General features: G+C 38.3%; 1 protein-coding gene across 3 annotated transcripts; it reads right to left on the reverse strand.

The window, feature by feature from the left end:
• On the reverse strand, positions 1-25189 carry SPPL2A (signal peptide peptidase like 2A). 3 transcript variants are annotated; one of them, XM_031055878.1, is made up of 16 exons: positions 25156-25189; positions 22094-22213; positions 21177-21359; positions 20315-20404; positions 16850-16983; positions 14603-14754; positions 13757-13853; positions 13149-13250; positions 12455-12536; positions 12121-12195; positions 11430-11486; positions 11219-11272; positions 10695-10794; positions 9796-9873; positions 9308-9468; positions 1-2702 (listed from the first exon to the last, which is right to left on the reverse strand). In XM_031055878.1, the coding sequence occupies exons 3-16, from the start codon at positions 21288-21290 to the stop codon at positions 2628-2630; spliced, it is 1371 nt and encodes a 456-aa protein (XP_030911738.1). In that variant the 5' UTR covers positions 21291-21359; positions 22094-22213; positions 25156-25189; the 3' UTR covers positions 1-2627. The 3 variants fall into 3 exon arrangements, with proteins under 3 accessions (XP_030911738.1, XP_030911736.1, XP_030911737.1); XM_031055876.1 differs by lacking the exon at positions 25156-25189 and adding an exon at positions 23739-23855; XM_031055877.1 differs by lacking the exons at positions 11219-11272; positions 25156-25189 and adding an exon at positions 23739-23855.
• Positions 25190-25400: the final 211 nt, after the last annotated feature.

A 25400-nucleotide genomic window follows, 5' to 3' on the forward strand; every position in this document is an offset into this window, starting at 1 on the left:
TTATTTTTTTCCAAGTAACATTTATTAATAACATTTTTAAGGCGATAACTTAAAGAGTCATAAGGAAGGGGGCAGTTGTCAGTAAACATACAATGAAAAGGTAGTAAGATTTTTCTATTAAAGTATGACTAACAAGGCTTTTAACAGTGTTTAGCTCAACCAAATTTAATATTAAAAACATTCAAAATTGCTAGAAGTGTTGCAATCAGTTCTATTGAACTTATAAAAACCTCATTTCAGTAGTCAATACTAACCTACTATTTATATAAAATTTTAAACTCCATTCATCATTTTTGTAAACAAAGCACCTAAGCATTTGAAAGGAAAAAAAGTTAGTTTACATCCCATTAAATGGCAACACGTGTGTGAAACCTCAGGCATGATTAGGCATGGAGTATCATTAGGCACAGAACAAGACAGAGCTTCCACAGCCAGCTGCTGAATACACTTATGTTGCCAAAGTTTTTTATTTATACTAATTCCATTATCACTTATAGCTGAAAATTTAATAAATCCTCCATGTGGAAGATTTCAAAGAGACAAAGAAGTCATCTTACATAGATTTGTGAAGCTTCTGAGGGCTTTCAATTGTACATGATTTTGAATGAGTTATGACTTCTTTATCTGCTTCAGGAATTTCCAGAAACTTCTTCAAAACCACTGAACTTTGGCAGATACTGGGCTTGTCAAAGAGCATAACACATCAGAAGACACATTTTCAGTCTGCTATTAAAACACTGAGGTATGCTTTAATTTATTATGAAATGCCAGTTAAATAAAACAGAAGATGACCATTGTATTCTGAGGCTGTCAGTTCAAGCTCGAGTCAAGGGGGGGAATTACTGACATACAAAAACTGCTTGTAATTTCTGTTTTCTTAGGGAAGCTGCAAACAAGGTGAATTATCTTACCCGTATCAACTGGCACCACACTCAATCTCTGTGAATGGCAACAACTGATATCCAGGCTGTCCTTTGTCTGCTCCTGACTCTTGCAAACAAAACTTTAAACTTGATATAAATTAGGTAAATTTGCAGTTAGCCTTTGTTAACTGCCAATACAGATTTTCAATTGTCTTAATTAGCACACTTCCAAAGTAAATCTAGCTCAACTAGATTTAATCAGGGTAAATTTTCCTGAGCTGACATGCCCCAAACCGACTAGAAATGTCCAGAGGTGACCTTCAAACAAAGGAGGCACTGCAGGAAAGCCTCCATTGCCACTGCCCAGCATGTGCTTACTCAGTTGTTTTCTCCAGGGTTCTTGAACTTGTACTTGCTATAGGAATGACATTCATTTAAAGAATAGGAAAAATGTTTTAACAACTACCTGACATGAGCACTAAGTGAACTCAGTGGTCTCCCCTTGTTGCCTTCTCCAGTTTTCTTTGGTGTCAAGTGTTAGCATTACAGCTATACGAATTTTCTATGCCTAATCCCCTCAATTTGCAGTTTCCTGAAAAAAGACCAGGTGTCAAACAAACTCAAACTCTTCTAAATGCAAATTAATGATTTAAACTACTTATCCTTTTTCCAAGTCTTCAAAAGCAGAAACAACTTAAGATTAAACAAGTTAAACACATGCATTGCCTTAGCTAACACTAGTACTACTAGCACTATTCAAACCTGTTTTGTCTATCAATTGCAAAGAATTTTCAAAAATACTTTTAAAAAAAGTATGGTGCAGATGCAAAAGGTAAAAAAAAAATCAACAAAAAACCCTGTCCTGTTTTCCCCTATCCCTCTGAACTGATCCACAGCCAAATGAAGACCACAAACACACACCTACTCTCAACAGGTGAGAGAACCAGGCCAGTGTTAACATTTTATCCCATCCCTTAAAATAGCACCTTCTGAGCAAAAAACCTCTTGCCTTCCACACCATCTTATCTGTCAGCTATTCCAGGAGCTGCACAGAAGTATTCAGGATTATGTTTAAGTACCTCCCCTCTTTTATTATTTTTAAATGCTTGGACATGTATATAATCCAAAGACTTGCATCAAAGCTTAACAATTTTCACAATTAAGGCATAAGCCAGTGATACAATGAGGGGAGTGGGGAGGATGAGTTCACAACCCCACACTCAATTTGCCCTGTTATTTATTTTATGGCTCACAATGTACATCAACATACACACTGTTTACTGAATTACTTGTAGTTATGGAACTATAGTTTCATTCTTCAGTTGCTATAGTTACATTACTGTCCAACTTTGCATTCAAAATCTGGAAAGAAAACGTACAAAGAGTACTTTATTTTTTTTTCAAAGAAACCTAACTAGTCTTAATCAAAACTTTAAAAGAACATTTCACTTATGATGATATGGGCAAGCAACTCTTATAAAAATATACTGTATAGAAACACGGTTGGAAAATTGCATAGAAAATATCCTTTTATTTAAATTGAAATAAGGCACAGTTTTACTAGCTATGGTTTGGCTGTAAAAATGCAACTCTATTTTGATTACTTTTATGTTATTAACAGTATTTTCCATAAAAATATAGGTGCAGGAATAAAAAACCCTTTTACACAGAGTGGGAAACACTCTATTGTAAAATTTCACCAAATTTACTGTAATTCAGCTGTCAAAAATTCAAATGCTATTTTAAATCAGGATATCCCACATCTTATTGTCCTCCAGGCTGTTCAGTGGCTGATGCTGTGCTTTCTTCATTTCCTGTGTAATCCAGGTGTTCCATCATCTAAAAAAGGAAAAAAAAAAAGGAAAAGAGATGGCTCTTTATAAAGAAATACTGCTTTACCCCATTGATCTAAAGTATTTGTTAGCTAACAGAAATATAATTAAACACATGTTAGAGTGCATTTCAGCAGCATACATTTAGGAGGTCTTCTATAGATCAGAAAAGTATTTAAGCCAAATAATCAAAGCTGTATTAGCTAATGCTTTCCACTGCAAAAGAAGTCCCCAATCAAGGACCCGAGTCCTCTACAAGAAAATGAACTTGTGAGTCAGAAGTATATCAATTATTAAATACAGAGAACAAAAAACAATTGGGGTTAAGCAAATTTTTCAAAGATATGGTTTGCAAAACTAGAAGTAGACTCTAGGATCTTACCTGACATTCACAAAATTTAATTCAAGCAATAGCTTGAACAGAAAAGACTAACTTTCTTTTTTCATGGCTGTAAAGCTTACCTATATTACACTTAGTCAAAACTAACTGTAGTGTCACATTTCTCTGTAAATTTTCCTTTTATTTCAGAAAGGACAAAGGAAATGGAACTAAAGTCCTGCATGAGGAGAGAATCCAAACAAGATTATTAAATAGACTGATTCTACTTGGCATTGATGTAACTGATTGGATTGCCTGAATAATTCAAAACAAATCTGTAGCTGTCCTGACTAAAAAGCAGCCTGTTTCCCTATTCACTGTTGTACTGCTGGAGGCAATGAAGGTTCTGGTTTTTCTCCTGGGACAAGGCATCGAATGAATCACAGAGGTAATACACACATTTGTTAGTGTGACAAACTGAGCCCATCAGTTTGAGTGCTTCAGAATTGAGCATAATTAACAAGGGGCCAAGAACTGGACAGTTTGGATAGCTGACAGCCAGAGACAGAAGACACAGAAGTAGTACAACTAAGGCTGAAAAAACAAAATGTGCCAAGGAGCTCATATGCCCAGAGTGGCAGGATTATTAGGATGAGAGATAATGTTTTAAGCATCAAAAAGTAGAAAACCATCCTTATGTTCTTCCATAGTGGCATGTCCTGCCTGTCTTTCTGTGCAACAGCTGCTCACTGTGTGGGTTCTGATCTAAGGTGGGCAGATTTCCACACAATTATTTTCTTGTCTTACTAGCACCTGCTCAGAATCGTTGCCAGGACAAAGCCAGGCTCAGACACTGCTGTGTTGTACACACTTAAGTGTGGTATAATTCTATGTACAGTGTAAAAATACTTGTTCCATTAACTTTTCTCTTCTCCTCTAGTTATGACCCAGCTCTGTGCCATTCCTTCTTTTATGCCACCAGAATTTTGTTTTGTGGAAAGTACACAAACATACCTTATCAAAAGCACTTTTGCTTAAATAAGCTGTTTCACAGTCCAGCCACACCAGCATGCTGTGCAGTAAACCAAGATGACAGTTCCAAAAAAGAAGTCAGTGGGATTGGGGAAAGTTTAGGAGAGCCCAGTGGCCACAATATCCATCTAAGACCAGAAAAGGCCTTTCACAACCCTCCCTTCATGTCCCAGAATAATGACAGTAAGAACTGAGGCAGGCACCAGTCTTGCCAATAGACTTAAGGACTGAGTTAGAGCAGCAGCAGCACTCAGTCCAGCAGTGAATGCCCAGCTCTTGTGCTAATGACAATCTTGCATTTACTTCAGTATATCCAGATTTTTCCTCTACACTGACCAAAAATCCACATCAAAAGTCACCAAAATCAAAACACTCCCTACAATTACAGAACTCAAACCATCCCTTTGAATGAGGATTAAAGTATTCATTTCCAGGATAAAACAAGAACAACCTCTCCCCACAGTACCATATTACATCAAGTCATGCCATGTATCTCCCCTCAGCCTAGGGAGGATCGTCTAATGGCTGGCATAGAGAAAGTAAGTTTGCTAGGCATTTTTGTACAGTCTTTTCCTATGCAAAAAGATGCTTCTAGAAATAAGAGTTAAAAGTACTTGCAATAATTCAGTGTATTCCAAAGTCAAAAATTCTTCTGGTAATCCTACAATACAAAGCAGTAAATAATGTTCTTTTTTTTTTGTACAAATGCTGGAGATAGCACCTGTATTTAAATTTTTAAGCCTCCAGCCCACAACTTCAAGCTGGGGACAACTGGTGCCTCTCTAAAAGTATAAGGTGGCATTTAAGCAGCTTTGTCCACAAAGGTATCTCCACTGTGGATTCTCTCAGGACAGCCCCCCCCGCCCCCAAAGCCTCCGCAGAAGCTGCAGGAATCTTTACAATAACCAGCTGCAGGAATCTTTACAATAACCAGCTGCAGGAATCTTTACAATAACCAGCTGCAGAATGGAGGGACCTGGCTACAATCCTGGGCACAGCTGCTGTTTTAAGCTAAGAACAAGACAAAGCAATCTGACTGTACATTGTGGAGAGCTCATGAACATCTCTGAAGTGGAGGAGACTTAGAAGCTTTGCTCTCACATCTGAATTTCTGACAGTTTTTAAGGAGGAGGTGTTAAGACAGCTTTGTAAAGAAACCATTTTTGTTTAACCTATCTACTAACATGGTGAATCATTAAAAACTAAAACCAGCAAACTCACCCCAAAAAAAACACCACTTCCACAGAGTAGAAATGGCAGTACAAATATCTCCCTGTAAGAGCACACAGTATGCACACCTATGCACACAGTTGCTTGCAAGATTCATGGCAATAATGTTGCATTCATGGAATTCTTAACAACTCCCAGTTATGATGAATTTGCAAGAATCTAAAAATGTGATTATAAAACTTACTAAATAGCAGGTGCATGCTGTATAACATGCCAGTGACAAATCTGTTGATTTATTACTTCAAAGAGAGATAAGTGCTAAACACTTCAAACTGACAAACTCCAACAAGTTTCAAGACTACTCCATGTAGAAGACTTCAAAGTTGCCTTAGGCCACTAGATTTTCCATGATTTTGCTAAAATTATTTCACTGACTGTACTGATACAAAAAAAAATAGTATTCTAAAATTAAATCAATAACTGGAAAATAAGTATGAAATTAATTTATCATGAAAGCATTCATGAGGAGCAATCCAGAAACCTAGATAAACCTTTATTTTACACTTCACAGCAGCAACACTGCCAGTTAGATGGCAGGAAAGTAAGTACATTACTCTTCCAAGAAATCTCTGCACTTCAGTGAATAGTTAAAATGTTTGCTGTGCAGCAACTCTTTACAGCTCAAGACTACACCATAAAAGAGCCACACTGAGCATAACTAGAATTTAAGACTGCATCATTATGCAGAAACAGAAATTACCTCAGCTATGAATTATGGGACCTCAGAGCTATCTTGGGGAGTCAAGTATTTGTCATACGTATAAAGCAGAAACTAAAAAAGTGATTTTAACCAACCTATCCAAGAACTGGAGTGTGCACAGCAGGACAGAAGAATTCTAAGTTATAAAAATAGTCTGGCCATCTGCTTTTAATTTGCACTCAACCCCTACCACTTCCTAATATCATCTTTGGTTTATATTATTAAGGCTTTTTAATGAGACTTAAATTGTTAAAGTACTCTTTCTTAGAAGAAAGGAGTTAATGAGAAAAGTACTTTTTATTTGAGAACTTAAGACACAGACAGAGTTCACCAGCTCAAATTGTCTTCAGAGCAGACACCCTACACTTTATAAATAGATGTATAACTCCAGCAACTATAATTCAAGATTATATTTAAATGCTTAAATTCCACGAGAAGCTGAAATTTGAAAGCTCGCACTGCCCTCTGCAAGCTGTGTGGACAGCAAAAATAAATGCCATCAGTGTTAGCAGTCAGGAACTGCTGCCAAGAAAGGTCAAAGCTCGCTGCAGCCCAGACGTGCTGCAGCAGAGAGCCAGCCCCAGCCCCTGCTCCCCAGCCCAGGGACAGACAGGACAGCAAGAAGGACACTGTGGAGCAGGAGGGTGACACAGGGCTGCAGACATGATTGCTAAAGGCAAACTTATAATGCTCAGCGTTGTAACACAAGACAACAAAATTGTTGTTTAGCACTAAGCAGGTTTTCACATCTATGCCGTGACACAGAAAAATCAGGTGAAGGACTGCAATAGAGGTAACAGAAGAGGAACTAACACCAACTGCAAATATTTGGAACTAACACCAACTGCAAATAGTCCTAGGGTTTGGGAAGCTGGAGAGTAGAGAAGCAAACAAAGCCTGCCTTCAGGCTTAGGAATCACAGCTTCATTGCTACTCAATATTATGTTTTCCTGCACTCCTTTAAAAAAGAAAAACCCCAGAAGACCTAAGTGTGACCCCTATTCACACCTAAGAGTGACTACAGATTTGTATCTTGTCTTCAGTTCTACCCTCTTCTATCAAGTAATTTATACAAAATTAAGAGGTAGATGCAAAAAAGACTGAAAAGAGGAAGCAGAAGTGGAAAAAGAAGAAAAAAGGAACTGTAAGACAATTAATAAAGTTGCATTAAAAGAAGGCCATAATCACACCTTGTAGCAAAGGCGTCCTGGAGGAGTCCGATACCTAAATAAAATTCATTCCATTATTAAAATCATATACAACAAAACCCACAAAAAAATCAGAAAAACCCCAAAATCCAAAAACGTACCTAATGGACTATTATTATGAAGTTTAGTCACCTCATGCACTCTACATGCTCTTCTACCCCTATTCTTAGGACACTTTGCCCTAACAACTCTGCAAGGTTTTTCTGTTCCCATGAGGGTAAAGCAAACCTCTACATAAGACTGGCCACCCTTGTCAACAGAGCAGCTCTGCCTGAGCCTCAATCATTGCTGTAGCAAAAAAATTGTCTTCTGACACCTTTCCATATCTTTCCTCCTCTAAGTGAGCACTGAAAGCTGAGGATTTCAACCCTGGAGCTGTGTGGGTTGGGGCTGCTTGGGGTTTTGTTTGTTTGCCTGGATTTTTTTGCATGTTTGTAAGTTCAGTAAGGACAGTTCAAAATACGGTTTTAGATAAGAAGGACAACATATGAGAAAGATCAACCCTGCAGCTTTTCAAGAGTGACACTTGAATAACACTCTCTGGAAACAAAAAATTAATATAAAAATATTCTTCAGAAAGTTACAAAAAAATAGAAGTTAGTACAGTTACACAGAGCTCAACTGCAGGCTCAGTTACAGACAAGTCTAACTCAGAGATGGTGGAGTGGGAGATTGAAATTAACATTTTAAATTGTGCTAGAAATGAAGTCATCTAACTCAAAACAAGCTGAAGTTCAGAGTAGCTTTAATCCTTCAAGAAACCAGTTGAAAGGACATGAAATAACTACTATGGCAACATAATTCTTTCAAGTATGAGTCTTGCTACAAGAAGTACAAGAAATTTTTGTTGCTAAGGAGACTTGCCAAATTTACTTAGGCCAATCTTACTCAGAACTCAAGTGAGGAAAATAAATTGCAAAGTGTTTTCCCCACAACAAACCCAGAGTTACTGGGCTTCATAAATGTGACTTTGCTCTTCTAAAATAAACAAACAGTCACCAATTTATATATAAATGCACAGTAAACCAAATTCATTCTGACCTACAGAGGGTTTCTATTCACTGGACCTATGAAAGGAGGAGTTGATTTTGTAAACAAAAAGACAGGGTATTTAGTTAAAGCTGAAAATCTGAGTAATTTCACACCCAGGCCAACGTCCAGCTGAAGCAGGTGTAGTGTATTAGATCAACAAAAGGTAGCATTTTGCTGGTAATACTATAGGAGCTGGTGCCTGTAGTTTTACAAGAATTACTCTTGACTTCCACTGATCCACTTAAATTTTCCAATCCTGAAAAAAGCAGGAGCTGCTTCTATCCACCATGAACTTGACACCCACCTTTTCCCATCCAAGCTCCAAGTTCAACATGCCCTAGATATAGGTGATGGTAAATTCAAACAATACTGAACTTAGGTCTCAAGCAAAACACAAAATAATCTCTGCTCTGTCTGATGATAAATGCCAGCTCACAAGGGTTACTGGCACACCCAGTTACTACAGCAAGTCACATCAAGGAAAACGTGCACATGTCAACAGGTGAGAGTTTAAAAACTGCAATTCCTGGGTAGTGTTAGACATAACCAAGGGGTAATACAGAATACCCAAGGCAGGGTGCCCACAGTGCGTGCTGTGATAGGAAACAGTTACAGAACCCAGCTATTTTGTTCCTGAATGCTCCATAGAATCCTGATAGGCCATCAGCGATCCAGGGAAAGTTTCTGAAGTTCTAGTTGATCCCCAATTTTTTGGGACTGTCTCTAATACAGAACTAGTGCAGTTTGGAATCTGCACGCTTAGTTCAGTGACTCATGTTATACCACATCAAGATGATAGATGGGGAATGTTAAAATACAAGAAAACATTTCAAAGTAAATAGAACAAATTACTTTTCCTCCCTGAGGACTGAAGCAGCTATTTCATCTCCCTTGAGCTTTGTTCTGCCATGTCAACCACTAGAGTAAGATTTTCTAAGAGTAAAGACTACTTTTCCTTATTAGTTCCAGAAGATCACAGGAAAACTTGCAAAAACTGGGTTGCAGGTGATCTATCACCAAGTTCTCAGAGAAGCATATACTCAAAGAAATTAACAACAGAATAAAGAGAATACTCCAGGCCTCCAGCCTACCTGGTAATTGCTTCCTTTCCAAAACTTCTTCATCTCTTTGCGCCTCCAGGCAACGAGGGAGCTCGTGATGAGTGTACACGGTACAAGATAGAGCAGGGCAGGCTGCCCCATCTTCATCAGTGCCAAAACAATGAAAGTCAGCACCATGCCAACAGCATAAGCTATAAAAAGACATTCATACATACACAATCAGGAACAGGAGAATTTTCAGATTAGGTTAATCATTTAGTAAGACAATTTCTTTTTAAGCAATATTTTCCCTGTTAATATAACTGAAGAGACACAATAAGTTGCTCTATATCTGCAAGATTTCTCAAAGCAACTCACTGCCATAAAGAATAGTCACCTTAAGTACAAGTAGTCACACTAAAAAGAGTTTCTACAGAGATTCTTGAAAACATTAAACCCTACATGAAGAAAACCATCTAGATCTGCCATTTAAAAAAAGCTACTATGAAGATCAACCATGCTGAAATATCACAATTTACCTATTGTACAGGAAATGTAGTATATAGAAGATGATCTTGTTTGAACATCAAATCTTCGACAATAGGCAACCAGAAGCCCTTGAAGGGAAAATAATTAAAAAAGGAAAAGGATTAATGAAATGTTTAGTCATGATTTTTTTTTCTTCCCAATTTTCCAAATAAAAGCAGCATTACAGAATTTATAGTAAGCCTTCCCATTATGATATTTTATCTTCTTCCAACATCTTTTCTGTAAAGGCAAGAACCAGTCTAAGAAATCCTACAGTAAATGTAGAAAAAAACATAATGGAAACATGAGCCAACCAAGCTTGGAATTAGAGGTTTGGGGTTTTCAAGCAACCTAATTACATTGTGCTATTTTCAGCTTTCTAATACAGAAGTGTAACAACCTATGTTTAATTTCTTCAATAGGATTCTAATGCTCACACTTAACATTCAGCAATTTTGCCTGCACATTCTTGATTAAAGCAATTTGCTCAAGACTCCAGTTATGGCCAAATTCAGTTCTTCTGAGGAAGATGGAAAAACTTGGCAAAATATTTTACATTACCTCACCTCTAATTACATAGTCTACGATATGAAAATCCTACGAAGTCACAGAATATTTGCTTTCTGAGATTTTAATGATAATTAGCTAATACGGACACCTGGATTTACCTATGGGATTTGCATTTACTCAATCCAGTCCAACAGAAAATAAAAAACCTTTCACTATTTAATTATTCTATAACATAGTGAGCTTTCTTCTACTATGGCTTTTGTTGTATTCTGCACTGACTGATCAAGGCAAACTGCTGCACTTGATTCAGTAATTACCCTGTGAATAAACTCTGCAATTCAGCTAAGAATAAAACCCAAAATATTTATTCATAAGTTAGTTACCAAAACCATTTGCTCACCTGGGACAATGATGTCTCCAAAACCCAACAATGAAAAGGGCAAGTCACAGAGCGTTGATGCAGAGTGTTCAAGTCTAGGCACTCTAATAACCACGGGTAACTGGAAAACATTATTGCAGAAGCCACATAAATCTCATCTAAAGCATTCTGGTGTTCTGGATATTTTTGGTTGCTTGAATTAATAAACAGTTTAAATATAATTAATTTATCGTTAATGCAGACTTCAAAATAGGTAGAACCTGAAGTAAAAACCAGAAACCAACACAGAAAGTAGATAAAGCTTAAGCCAACTGGTAAGCTGGAATTTCAAATTTACAAATAATATGCACACACAAAAAAAAAGTTAAAACCGTATTTAACCATGTAACAGGAGTAACAAATCTTGATTATTAACCTAACTATAGAATACTGATCAATGATATCCAGGCCCTAAAGAGAAATTTGGACAGTAAGGTTTTCCCCAAAAGAACAGTCTTTTCAGAGGAAATAATTTAAAAATCCAGTATCTGAAATACAATCCTTACTTTCTCATGGGGAGCTGAGCGTTCAGTAGGGACTTCCACCAAGTTTCCATCACTCTAGGATCAAACCCAAGTCAACAGGCATTTAATACTTATAAGAAAATAGCAGAAGCTGGCTATATTTTGTGAGAAAGTTATGCTGAAAAGCACACTATGAATTAGCTACACAGAGTCAGTACTTTAATGCTGCACATGTTACAATGACTGTTCATACCTTTTCACTGTTTCCAAAGGGACCAGCTGCAACTTCAACCATTATACTTGCCCCATTCTGAAATTAAAGTTATTTTTCAAAAGTCAGTGGTTTAATGAACCAAAACTTCCATACTACATTGACAAAAACTGCTTGTACCTCCACTTACAATTCAGGATTGGAAAAATCCTGAATATCAAAGGGAATGCCCTGGTATTGTACAGGATTATACTGCATTGTTTGACAATAAAAACTTGTAGTCCAGCCTAAAATAATGTTAAAAAACCCCAAACAACAAGTCCACTAGATGTAGCTGGAATTTTAGATAAAAACATGTCAGCTTTTTCTGCCATGAGCTTTCTACTTCAAAATAAAAGCAAGCTAACACTTGCACACAGCTCATACCACACTGCAAGTGATCACTGCAGGAAGTACTAGAGCATATTTCAATAAATGGTTGTTTAAAGCAAAAGAAGGACAAAAACTGGAGGGCAGTAATTTCTCACGATCACACTGTCCCTCACACTAAGTGGGGATGGTTTATTTTTGAGCATGTGATTGCCATCAAAATTTAGGCCACTGTTGTCTTACATGGGAAAAAATGGAAATCAGCTTTTCCACCTTGAGAACACTGCACACACTGACCTGTCAAACAAAAATATTCTCCCAATGACCAGACATTTTTGTTCTTACAGTAAATTCACAGACATACCTTTGTGATAAATGGTGTTATGAAGACAAAAAACACATCATATAGAAGGAGGAGGCCTAGAAGTATTACACAGGACTGGCAAAAAAAAAAAGAAGAAAATATTACTGCGGGTTTTGAAGTATCACACAGCTAGATTCTGATACCATTGCAGTACCATGTGTTTTGATCTGGCACAACATTTAGAACAGGATTAGTTTCTTTTAATAATCATTAAAAATGGTAAATATTACGTTTTTAATATATATTTCTTGCATATTGAAAACCTACTTCCTGACAGTAAACTTGCAGATTCATGGCAGTCGAATATTATTTTAAGGCAAGCAACTTACAGTACCTTAAAGTTGGGCATTTTCAGTGTTTTAATGAAGTTTAGGCAGAAAGCAACTCCCAAAATATCTTGCAAAATCCAAGCCCACCTAAAAAAAAAACCCATAACATTTTTACAGGTTGTTCAAACTGCTGCTGGAATCTATTTTTTTTCTGGAAATAGCAAGGAAAATTTCTCAGAAAGGAAGAAATTAATTAGTTTTTCAGAATTACTGCTACCAAAACCACAAAAGTCCTCGTTTCAAGATGGTCAGTTTATACCAGCCTCTGATCATAAACAGGTAACTGTGCTGGTAATGGCTGGGATAGAGTTCATTTCCTTCACAATAGCTGGTAAGGGCTATGTTTTGGATTTGTGCTGGAAACAGTGTTGGTAACATAGAGATGTTGTAGCTACTGCTGAGCAGAGCTATTCCCTGTGCTATTCTGCACCTCTTTTCTTCTGTGGCAATCATTAGCAATCGAGCTAGTTCTTCCTCATCTTCATAGTTTTTTATAACTTCAAATTACCACACAGCTCATTTGCATTGCTTTGTTCTCTATTACTCCCATGCTTGTTAAGCTTCAAAATACTTTCATGACTTTTTTTGAAATTGGTACTGGAGTTTAGAAGGGTGCTGCACTCCAGGATTAGTTGTATGCAGGGAAGTTCATTAACACCAATTATTCACCTTACTCTCAAGACAGAATGCACCACTTACCTGTCTTCATTTCGAAATACTGCCCAGACAACAGCTGCTGCTATGCAGAATATAGCAAGGAAAATAAGCCTCACTTCAATGGTTTTGTTGGAACATGTAATCCTAAAAGAAAATAATTAAAAGAGAAGGCCTGCAACAGCCAAGACACATGCCTGTGCTATCACACATCCTTAAGCTTGAGATGTTCTCAACCCAACTCCTCTGCTGCCTGTAGCACAGTACTTGCTCCAAACAGGATCAAATGTGCAGGATCCTCCCCTTACAGAGCTCCTTGATGAACAAAATAAGGACACATGACAGAAGAACCAGAGTTTTGTAAAACCAAGCTCAGACAGCCAACCAGAGCTTTTCAAATTTTATTACAGAATGCTTTCAAATAAAGGTAACGTAGCAAATCTACAGCTATTTTAACTGTTGATTATGCTACGGATACCTTTAATATTTATTAAAGCAGCTTGTAATTTTCTTTTGTAACTATCCCACACACTAAAACCATACAGGAAACAATTCATCAAACTGTTCTTGTATTTTCATGCTGTCTTGAGGAGCAACCAGAATATACCCAGAGGAAAACTGTCATTTTTAATAAGTGAAAAGGCACACAATACCTGCACTGCCCAAATGGGATCTCTCCTATTAATGCTGCAAGACAGTTGTACAGGCTCATCGCAGATGCCAGGCAGAAGACTGATATTATAACATAAACTAAATCAAAACATTGAAGACAGGAATCAGTGCCAAAAAATAGAAAACAGCAAATAAACACAATAACATACATGTGATATTTTGTGTTCAGGAGGTGTCTGACCGGCACTGGGTGATGTGGTTTAAGGGTTACAGTGACAGTACTGAGTAGACAGTTGGACTGGATGATCTTCAATGCTCTCTCAACTTTGAGGATTCTGCGATTCTATGGTATAAACTGCTAACAGTTAGAGCAGTGTTCAACAGTCATGGGAGACCATAGTCAGCTGAGTATAGAAAATGCTGAATTCTGAGTGTCTCTGCCATGACAAAGCTCTCATCAAGCAAAAACTTGACTCAGAGGTGTCAGAATTCCTTCTAGACAGATGCTCACCAAAAAACTAAAACCAAACACCAAACCCCAACTAGCAAATAATGCTCCCATCAAGCAAACTCTTAACACTACTAGGTTGTCACTGCTGTCCTCCCAAGAATGTTGACATAATTTTTTTTTTTTGCTCATCATTAGTCACCTCTCTTGCACATGACTTCATTCAGAACAAGCACTGTCAAGGCAGTCTGTGAAAGACAGCTGAAGAAACCTTTCCTTTAAGTAGCAACTGCATCCTTTCAACCCTCAACTCTTGCATGGAGAGAATAATTTTAAAAGTTATATTCATTTTAGTTTAGAAATCTAGCTTTTTAGACTTAAACACTTCATAATATCATGTAGAAAAGTAAGTCAAATGAGATTATTCATTGTTTCTTACCTAACCATTTGTAGAAGAAATAAAGTAAGACCAGCATGACACAACAGATGACAACAAACAAGATAACTGTTACAGGGGTGAAAGTAACATTTTCTTCCTTTTTCCATCGTGTTTCTCTCTCCCCTGGACTTGCTACTGCTTTCAGATTCTCACTGTTTTAAGAAAACAACAAACACATTTACTTCAAATGAGATTATGAAAATGTTTTGCTATGACCAGAATTGACAGTTATAGAACATTTAGTCTGACAAGGTTTCAGTTTAGTCCTTCATACTATCATTAGACTTAAACCCAGATAAAACTGTATGGTTCTTGTTTGAATATCCCTCCATTTTTTAATGAAGATAAGCACTTCCAACCTAGCACAGATCACAAGGAAAAGATTCTTAACTGTGCTCCTTTCCAATGGTGCGGTAATTGCCAACTTTAGGGGAGCATCCCCAACCAAAACCCTGACCCATGTGAAGAAAAGTAGTACTACACTCTTAAACTGCTTTTCGGGATGCACACACTGAGCTCTGTTAGTGCATCACCTCTGATTAGAAAATTTATTGGGCTAAATGTAGACAATCTGATAAATATGCCTACAATAAATCAAAACCATAGGTATTGCACACTCTTAAAACTTCATCTAGACATTAAGTGTCTGCCAAACCCATTCACGTTAGAGAATGAAACCTGCCAAGTACTAGCTCTTTTACTCTTACACCTCATAATTACAGAGTAAGTGAAAGAGAGGTGGTATAATTGGGGATTTTTCACTAGGAGTAAGATTCCTGTGCATACATACTCCATATTTATACCTCGCCATGCAAAATAAGGAGACTTAAATTGCTGTGTTTGTTCTTTGAGCAGAGAGTCCTTCTACTCTTTAGTACAGACCTGGTGCAAATTGCCCATCAGATAGTGTGTTCCTGAGGAATCCCAGGACCTATCTGCCAAATGCTGAATTCAGCACTGAAACAGCTACCTTCAAAAGAGAGTAACCCACAGGAGCAAGGCACCTTGTTAGATGAATCACCTTCTCAGAAGACGTGCCTTGAATAAGCAGCTTTTTTTTAAAAAAAGCTTGCCCTAGATTTATGAAAGAGCACTTGAACTAGTTTAATAAATTACATCTAGGTATTTTTAATATGGGAGACAGCACCACATTTTGTTATTTTAGCATTCGGTACAGCCACACCCTGCAGCACTGCAGGTGAAAAAGAAGCATAATCAGATCCAACCTTTAAAAAAAGAAACATACACACCTCCCCTCCTTCTACTTCTTTAATCTCTTGAAAATAGCTAATTTGCATAACTGTGGGAAAAAGGAAGCTGTTGTTATCACATACAATCCTCTCCTTGTTGTGCTGGGGAGCAAAGCACCAGAACACCACTGAGACCCTGAAGGTAGCAACACACACTGGCCCATTTAGCACACACAGCCACCCAAGAAATACTGCAGAATAACAGCGTGCTCTCAAAGGCCAGCTGCAGCCAGTTTAACCCCAGACTAATAACAATTCTGTGCATAATAATTCTGCGCATCACTTAGAGCTGCACACCCCTCAAGGACAGAGCAGAAACCCCCAATACCCCCAGTTTCCTCTGCCTTCGCCACATTGTGCATGGCCACCCCCTCTTCCCTGCACAGGGACTGCTGCTGCCTCCTTGTCCCTGCCCAGTCCTAGAGCTGTTGCTGCCCTGGTTCTGCTGCTCCACCAGATAAAACAAAAAGCTGAAGCAGATAAGCCAGGCTGGACTTTATCTGGAGCCAGCCAGACACCCAAACTGTGCTTCCCACTACTCCTAGAGACAAGAGTGCTGCACAGCCAGCTGGGATGGAGCAGCTGTACAGATCCCTACCCATGCAGACACTACATACAATATGTATTTACCTCCTGAATCACTGCACTTGAAAGTGTAACTAAAATACCTAATTTCTACTGTGGATATTGGAGAATTATAATGCTAGTTACAGAGTGTTTGGTTATTTGTCAAAATGTTAACTCGTGCCTCCTCCCAAGAGCTGCATTATCCCTCAGGAATTTTTACAATCTATGCTTGAGGTTCCTCAAAGACCTCTGGTGACTTTTCAGAGGTTACAGTGCTCAAACATTTAATGACAAAGCAGCTAATTGCACTTAGGCTCTCTAATTTTTTAACTACCAACCTAAAAGAAAATAGTTTCTCACTGATCATAGTGACAGCTTTCACAAGCTTTGCAGTCCATGTAATTTAAGCAGTTCCATTTAACCAACTTACAGTTCTGCTACTCCACTCCAGTAGCCTCCCAGTGCCACCGTAAACACAGCAATTAGGAAGATGACAACCATACTGTAGTCAAACTCTGGCAAAGGTGGTGAATACAGAGTCACATTAACTTCATTTCCAAGCACCTGAAATATAACATACATGTTGGTTCATAAGGGGAACAAAGAAATTATATTGCTTATTTTCCAACAAGATGTACATCATGATTTCCTACTCCTTATCTACACAATGCTGAGAGGAATTTTTCAACTCACTGCACAAGACATTTCATATGTCTGCCAAGAAACAATGCTTCCCATGCTGCCTTTCAGGGTGGTCAGGTTTGGAAAAAAATCTATTACTGTGCAAATACAGAGATACCACAAGGGAAAATGGAACCTCTTTGCATTCTTCTCACACTTCTGAGAGGTTGTGCCTCTAGCCCAAATGCCTCCCCAAAATACACCAAGTGCTGTCAGTGCTGTCAAAGACATCTGCTCTGCACGAAAGCACATCTAACTCCATCACCTTGAAATACAACTCACAGTTCCACTGAGGTACCAGCAGATCTACCTCTGGCTCTCAAACCCACAGAACCCAGTTCAGAGCCTGACATGAGGCTTCAGACAGAACACCAGTGACAGCTCGAGGTGGCAGGAAGTTATTCACCAACAGCTTAACACAAACATGTGTTGAGATGGAGTCAAATGAAAAGAAAGCAATTTCACACTATTTTAAAAAATTAAGACCTAAGGAAAAAAACAATCAGCTGAAGTACACAAAAGAAAATGGGAGAGAACACTGAGACGTAACTGGTACTGAATTGTACAAAAATCCTGAAAGCAAAACCAAGGTGCTTCCATTTGACTGAAAGGTGAGATTTAAAAAACAAAGAAAGTATGACAATTTGACAGGAAATGGAAAGTAGCAGGGAAGACAAGTTTGCTGTTGCAGTCAAAGTAAGTCCAGACATCTAAAATAATTGTGCAGTGAGAAGAGACTTCAGAGATCCAGAAAAAAACCCCAGATTTGTTTACAGTCTGCATGTGAGATAAAAGCAACGGAGAGAAGAACATGCCAGACAGGTCTGGCTTCAGAAAGATCAAACTGGCACTAAAAAGACTGAACGGGAAGGCCAGTGGTAGAATGGAATACAGTGGCCATAGATAAAGAAAGCTGAATCATTTAAACATCTAAATTTTCTAATTACAGATAATAACCTTTCTGCAGGCTAAAGAAGTCAGAATCATTCCTTTTGCCTGAAGTTATGGAAGTTCAGAAAACAAGGAATAAAATTAAATTCTAGTGAAACACTGTGATTGTATGTTTGTGGAATGTGTATGGATTGTATTGAAGTGGAACATAACATTAAAGGGAAAAAACCCTATTCAAATTACAGCATCCTCTATGTAAAAAAAGCCAAACAAAGAAACAAACCACATACACACAAAAACCCAAACACACAACACCAAGAACAAAAAAAAAAAGCCAAAACTCCTAAGAGGCTTATATATTTTTAATATTCAGTTCCAACATATCTTAATCCAGTTTTTCCTTGAAGGTTCATAAATCTTACAAAGTATAATTCACATTAGAATCTAGGGCAATTGTTTCCTTTTGTTCCCATTGTTCCTCTCTTCACTAAAAACTTCCTAAGTCTCAACTTCCACCACAGGGAACACTAGAATGAAACAGACTGCATCAGGTAACAAATCTGCAAGAGAGCTGTCCACTGACTAAAAGGTTTGTAACACTCTGCTACTGCTATCAAAACTCTTAACAGACTTGGCTCTAATGGTGAAGGCTAACAGAGATGATTTACTTGTCAAGTAAAAAAAATGTTTATACAAACTACTTCCCTCAGACTGGTGCTGTCTCTCTCTTCTAAATAAAAGGAGGAAGCTGGAAGCTTTAAAGAGAGTTAAACAAGAAATGCAACTGTAGTTGGAAGTGTACAATGGCTGCTGGATTCCAAACAGCGCATATCATTCAAAATAACAGCTGTCAGTGACAGGACAGGAGGCTTTGGCAAAAAAACTAGAGCAGAACCAGGAAAGATCACTTGTAGTCTAGGCTGTGTTCCTCACTACTTTTATGAAGGTAGTCTCATTCTAAGACAAAAATGAATTATTTGATTCAGTAGCAGTATGAGACATCACCTGGCACACCAATCTACAGCAGAGGTGCTTTGCTGAGTTACTCCAGTGTACAGAAGTGATTCCACATTGCAGCACTCCAAGCATAACTGGGCAATAAAGAAGTACAGAGAAGATCCAGACCTAACTTGCCCTAGTTCCCTTTCATGTTAGGAGGGCATCCTAAAATCACTCAAGCAAGCAAACAACACTTGTCTGACTGAAGAAACAAATCTGAAGACAGAGGACAGCCTGAACCCAGCTAGAGTACTTATTTATCAAGGCTGTGGCAGTCTGAAGACAGCACAAACCTTCGGTCATGCCAGTGCCTATCTGCAATGACGACAGCAAGCAGCCAAAGTCCTACCAATCAGGCAGTTTCAGCTTCCATACTTACCTAAGACAACCTCCCATGGCAGCTCTGAAGATTAAGAGCAGAAATGGTGAAGTGAGCTTGCAAATTCAATTCAAGAAGCTAAGACTACACAGTGCTAGCCTCTGCTATCCCCAGAAAAACACGTGCAACACAACTCCTGCTTAGCAAAACTATTCAACACTAAATAAAAACCCAAAACAACAATATAATAACAACAGAAAAAGCCACACTGATGAAAATATACTGTTTTCCTTAAAACCCTGTGCAATGTTTTGTTATCCTAATATTACATGCCAAGGAAAACAAACTCAAATACTCCCAAAACAAACTCCCCTGCCTATAAAGGGTAGGAGATAGCACAACTGCTGTATTTTAATAACATGCATTTGGCATCTCACCATCAACTCACCAGCAGAAACTCAAACTACACTGCCAAACCACTCTTCAGCTAATGCTGCCACATTATACAGGAGCTCAGCATCTGGCAGAGGCAAAAAACTCTCAGTCTTTCCTCAAGATCCAACCTGCCCAGGTGCTGCTTGCCTGAAAGCTCTGGTGCCAGCAGCTACAAGCTCAGCTGCTGTAGCTTCTGCACTAAAGAACAGCCCTGTCAGGCTACAGCTCTTCATGTGTGTCAGCACCTGCAGCTGTATCCAAGTCTACTGGAAGACAGCTTATCTTGTACAGCAGGAAACTTCCAAGGTTCCTCATCTCCAGTCAGGTATTGTGTTTCCCATTCTCAGTGTTCTAATCAATCAATCAATCAACCAACCAACTATTCTTTCTTGTTCACCTGATTAGGAAGACCAGTACTTTCACAGCTAAATGTCCATGCTCTGTTAGGAATGAAAGCAGCATCTAAGCACATTGAAATCAGGCAGACATCCAGACCTGACCTGAAATTAAACTATTTGTTCCAATTCCTAAGTTTATACAACCATAACATGCTGAAGTTTTGTTACTTACCAGCTGCATATCTACTATGTCATTATATCTTATAAGAGCAATTGGAAGAGTCACATCTTCAAAATCAGTCTTGTTATCTGAAATAGCAGACTAAAAGAGAAAGTGTAAGTAGTTAAGTATGTTGAGTCTATTTACAAAGTAGGTTAGATCCCTAAAAGAAGATTATTCTTTCAATTTCAGTGTATTTGTAGGAAGGTAAAATCCAAAAAGTTCATTCATCACCCTTTGCAAAGATTAAAAAAGATAGATGTATTTAAATCAAACCAGGTGATAATAACAACACATCTGGATTCATACTGCTGTTGTGTTTTTATAGTATTACAAGGGATAACCAAAACTGGTTTTAATCTCTACACTTCTAAAACAAGATGAACTTTTGGTGATAATCACACAAATTCATGAACTGTGCATATTTGTGCATACACTTTGCAGCTGCAATGGAGAACAAAAAAGCAATGAGATCTCACAAGACCTTTTTTGATTTCCAGTTTTGGATTACATTTCCCTAGCTTATTTTTATCACACATGTCTACAAAACAGTATCACCTAGGTTTACATGGAGTTCAGAATGCACTAAAATTAGGGAATGATAAAGACAAGTATTTGCATTCAGAAACATGTTTGAAGATACAAGGAACATTTAAAAATCCAGCTCTGTAGCTCCTCTAAGCTGGTTTAAGCCAGCACTGCACAGTCCAGGCAGCACAGCTCTGTGGGGAGGGTAAATGACTGTGCTGCAATCCCACCTGTGCTCAGGCTCCTCTGCTTTTGGGGCTTCTCTCAGCTGACCCTGCACAACACTGCATGGCACCAAAACACTACACTATTTCAGTACAGAAGAAAACTGTTTGTTGTAACTTACCAGCCTAGATTTACTGGCAATCAAAAGCATTTTAGCACCCAAGCTTTGTGCAATTCTTGCTTTCTCCAAGAAAGTGCAGTTTCCTCTCATCACTACAACTGCTTTGTCTTTCATTAAGCCAGAAGGAACTTCAGCTGAACTGCAGAGGACTGTAGAAGTCAGGTTTTCCAGTGTCCTGAAAGTCTGCAGAGAAAGAGGGAGAAAAGGAATGTGATTAAAGTAGGAAATTTGATATTACAAACAAATTAATTCAGATGATTACATTACTATGCTCTTTAACTGGAGATTTGCCAGGAAGAGGTGTAACAGAAAAGAATAATTCAGGAATATAAAATCACAGCAGCCATTTCTGCAGCCTGCAATAGTGAGGAACATTTAGAGCAGCATAAAGCTGAAATAATCTGGCTATTTCTAAGTGCAATTTCACAGTAGCTGGTATTGTAATTTAAATATAAGAAACTGATTACACAGAAAAATCACCTGTTTTCAAGACAATTAAACAGTACATCAAACTGATGAGCCAATATAAAAAAAGTTTCAGAAGTTTACCAATTTTTGTAAACAAATAAACAGAAATTTAACTCCCAAATACAGAACTTGGACATAAGGATAACATCCAAATGGAAAAAAATTAACAGGATAAAAAGAATACATAAACACATAAATTCAAAAACTAGTTCTGAGCACAGAGAGAGTATTCCCTTTGTAAGCTCTAGAAGCCATCTCTTTCAAGGATAGAAATGTTCACTACAGATTTTTTTTTGGGGTGATTTGGGAAGAAGGGGACAACATGAATCAAAACAGCAAATATTCAGTGTAGCACGTATTTAACTCAAAATTTTGAAGACCAGTTATAGTTGACTCAAATTCACACTGCATTCTAGTTTTCTTAGAGAGTATGACTACAAGCTACTTACAGCATTGTCCAAGGTTTTTGGAAGAGATACCCAATTGGAGTTGTAAATGATGCAGTAATCCTTAGTTACTGGAGGCACTCCACTTCCAGAGGCGTGCAGGATCCCCTCATCAGCAGCCACCTGCAAGAGATCACAGAGTTCTGAGTTCCACCAAGTTCAGAATATCAGTTATGCAAACATTCTTGAACTGTTAGGAGAAAAGAAATTCACTAAACTCATTATTTTACATAATAACTGATGCCATGAGAGATGGGAAGCTTGAGAGCAAGTTGGAAGTCTAATAAGAACCTAGTTACTATATAATGCTGCTTATCCTCTTTGCAAATACAGTGTATTTATGACACGTACAGTTCACGTAACCAAGCAGAATACTAGCAAGAAACCAAAGCAAATTACTTCAGATTCTCTATCTTGTGCCTTCCAAAAGTGTACAATTTTACATGGAGAGCAATTAGAAGAGCACATGGAAAGGAGGTGAAGTTCTAGAGTCTTCCTTCCTCACAGATTCTAAAATTTTCCCTACTAATAAAAGTAGGGGATTATATGTATTACATATATATATGTGTATGTATATGTATATAAATCATATGACAATTCCCCAAATTTTTTTGTCAAGTAACTTTAGTTACTTACAAGTAACTGTAAACACAAAGAGACTACAGTGTACCTTAAGAAGAATTTGTGTAGTCAAGGAAATACTGGTGTTTCTTAAGATTAGCGCCCCTCACATAATATGATTCCTTTTATTTACAAATACAGCTGAATTTTAAAACTTGTGATAATGTTAGGAATATATTCTTCTCCCTAAGCATAAATAAAGGTCAGGTATCTAAGTGGATAAATGAACAGACTAAAGATTAGATGCAGCTAGAGCTATAAAGCAGTGAAAAGAAATAAACATTATTTGCATCTCAAAGAAGTATCCCCGTAAAAAAACTGGAAGATGTTCTTACTTCAACTGTTTGTCTTGAAATTGACCTCAATAGCAAGAAGCATCATCAGAGTAAAAAGAAAATTTAAAAATCCTGCTGTAAATTTCAGATGTGTATAGAAAAACCACTAACATATTAAGCTAGAAGTAGGCAGGGGCATGGGGGAGAAGCCCAAACAGTTAGATAAACAATGCTAAGCATTAACAGTGCTAGAGAGGCATTTCTCCTCCAGCTAGATCTGTATTCTGCAGCAAGGGAGAACTGGAGAGAAAATAAAGGCATGTGACGATATTGTTTCAGACGTTTATGTCTGCCTGGTTTGAATAGCAAAACCCCTTCTTCAGAGGAATCCATTCTATTGTCCCCAGTGCATGAACATCTGCTGGGAGAACTGTGTCAAAGGGCCTGAGCACATTAACTGTTTAACACAGAACAGCTCTTCAGCTGTCAGCTGAAATCAATTGGCCCATGATTTATGATCAGCACAAAAATGATCAAGCTGCCCTCTTAAATGCATTCACCTAGAAGTACAAGCTAATGGTGAATTAAAAGCAGTAAAGACTTCTAACAGGTGCAAGCCCCAGAGGCTTACATCCATTAAAAGCTCTTTCTGCTTCACCAAATAGCGTAAGAAGTGTTTTCTGGGTTCCAGGAAATCAAGTGTTCATGCTACACAAGATAAATCCACCTAGAAGGAGTGATTACTTGCTTACATGATATGCATGTTCTGTTTGGCAAGCTTCCCTCCTCTGGGGATTAATCAGGGCACACAATTCATCCTCATCAGGTGGAGGGAGGCAGGACCTGAGCATGACGTGAGCCGCACCTATTCATGCTGAGCTCCAGAGACAACATTGAGAAGTTAAAAATTAAAAGAAACACTACATGATATGCCTCACTTGGAACATCTCCAACGAAATCCTCTTGCATCCAGCTAAAGTCCTGTTACTTTCTAATGGCTTCAGTGTCCTTTCACAACAGACAAGGGCTAGGTTTGGGTAGGTGGCCTTGCAGTCAGCTGTGCCACTGAATAAATCCTACTCTCAGTACACATACATTTCTCACCGAGCACATTTTCAATTTTGTTACTTAAGAACAAGACTAAATGTGTGATCACAGAAACACCTCTTGAAAAGATTAACCTGCTTCCCTAGGTTGATTTGTTCTGGCATAAAAGCATTCCCATGGAGAAGAGGCATGACAGTTGTCCTTACTTTGAGGGGCATCACCATCTCCTTTCCCTTCAGGTTCAGACAATTCCCAATAGCCCCTCACCTCCAAACAAATTCCTGCCTATTTCTGACAGGTAGTTCTCTCATCGTATTTCCTTCCCTTATCACCTTTAAATTTTTGTTGTATAATTCCTTATCTTTGATAGAGAAGAAGTCTCATTCTGTCTCTTAATCCCTAATTTTCCAAAGGTGTCCCTGTCACTGCAGGGATATAAGCTCAGGCTGACTGCTGAGCTTTGGAGTGTCCACTCAGTAACTCCACCACAGAGAATACAGAAAATCAGATGAACCAGGAGACACAGAGACCAAACCAAGCCTATGTTTACAACATCCATCACAATTAGTACCTAGATAAGACATACAGAAACTCAAAGGTACAGACTAGAGAGAAGGTAGTCTGTATGTAGCAAGTGACAACATAAAACCCACAGAAACATTAAAAGGCGGGGGGAAAATAGCCATGAACAGAACAACCATAATTTTGTTGTTCTGCCAGTGGCTGTATGACACACGCAAATCAGCCCTTCTCCCTCCCTCCAGGCATTGTGACCCAGGAGAACAGGAGCCCACACCCACAGACCAGCAGTGACCCTTCCCCAAACCCAACTCCCCACGCTGTTCATGTCAAGACATTGCTCCTGAGGCAGAATGACCTGGTCCACTGCCACAACTGCATCTGTAGAGCAAAGAAGGAGACAGGACAAGGCCTGGAGTCTTATAAGAGGGCAGAAGCCCCTTCCCTTGTCAGCAACAGCAAACCATTGAGGTAAAGGGCAAAGCCATTCTTCAGTAAACCCCAACACGCCAGTGACAGCTACGTGGGACTCAGGAAAAGCCAGGGAGACAAGTTACTACCCCCACAGGCATTCTCAAGGTACTAAGAGACTGTGTTGTGCACCTGTTGCTGAGCATATCCAGTGGTGACTTCCTACATAGGAAAGAAGTATTCGGCATCCTGTCTTACCAAAACAAGATAAATTCTGTTAAAATTAAGTTAAAAACAAACAAACAAACAAAACAAACAAACAACAAAACCATTTCGTGGAACAGCATTTAATGCATACATGTCCTTTATACTGCCTAGGCAGTTGATAGAGGTTTCTGGCTTCCCCATTTCACTACCCCATTTGGCAGAAGGTGGCC

The sequence above is a fragment of the Geospiza fortis genome, unplaced genomic scaffold (assembly GCF_000277835.1).
Source record: "Geospiza fortis unplaced genomic scaffold, GeoFor_1.0 scaffold171, whole genome shotgun sequence".
Classification (NCBI taxonomy): domain Eukaryota; kingdom Metazoa; phylum Chordata; class Aves; order Passeriformes; family Thraupidae; genus Geospiza; species Geospiza fortis.

What these genes read in the sequence shown, in the direction of transcription:
- SPPL2A (XM_031055876.1), bottom strand. Translation starts at nt 23,837, where the DNA reads ATGCTCAGGTCCTGCCTCCCTCCACCTGATGAGGATGAATTGTGTGCC. An exon ending in ACATAGTAGATATGCAGCTG is followed by an intron (nt 16,984 to 20,314) that starts GTAAGTAACAAA and finishes GTTATATTTCAG; the next exon opens with GTGCTTGGAAATGAAGTTAA. An exon ending in TGAAAATGCCCAACTTTAAG is followed by an intron (nt 12,196 to 12,454) that starts GTACTGTAAGTT and finishes TTTTTTTGCCAG; the next exon opens with TCCTGTGTAATACTTCTAGG.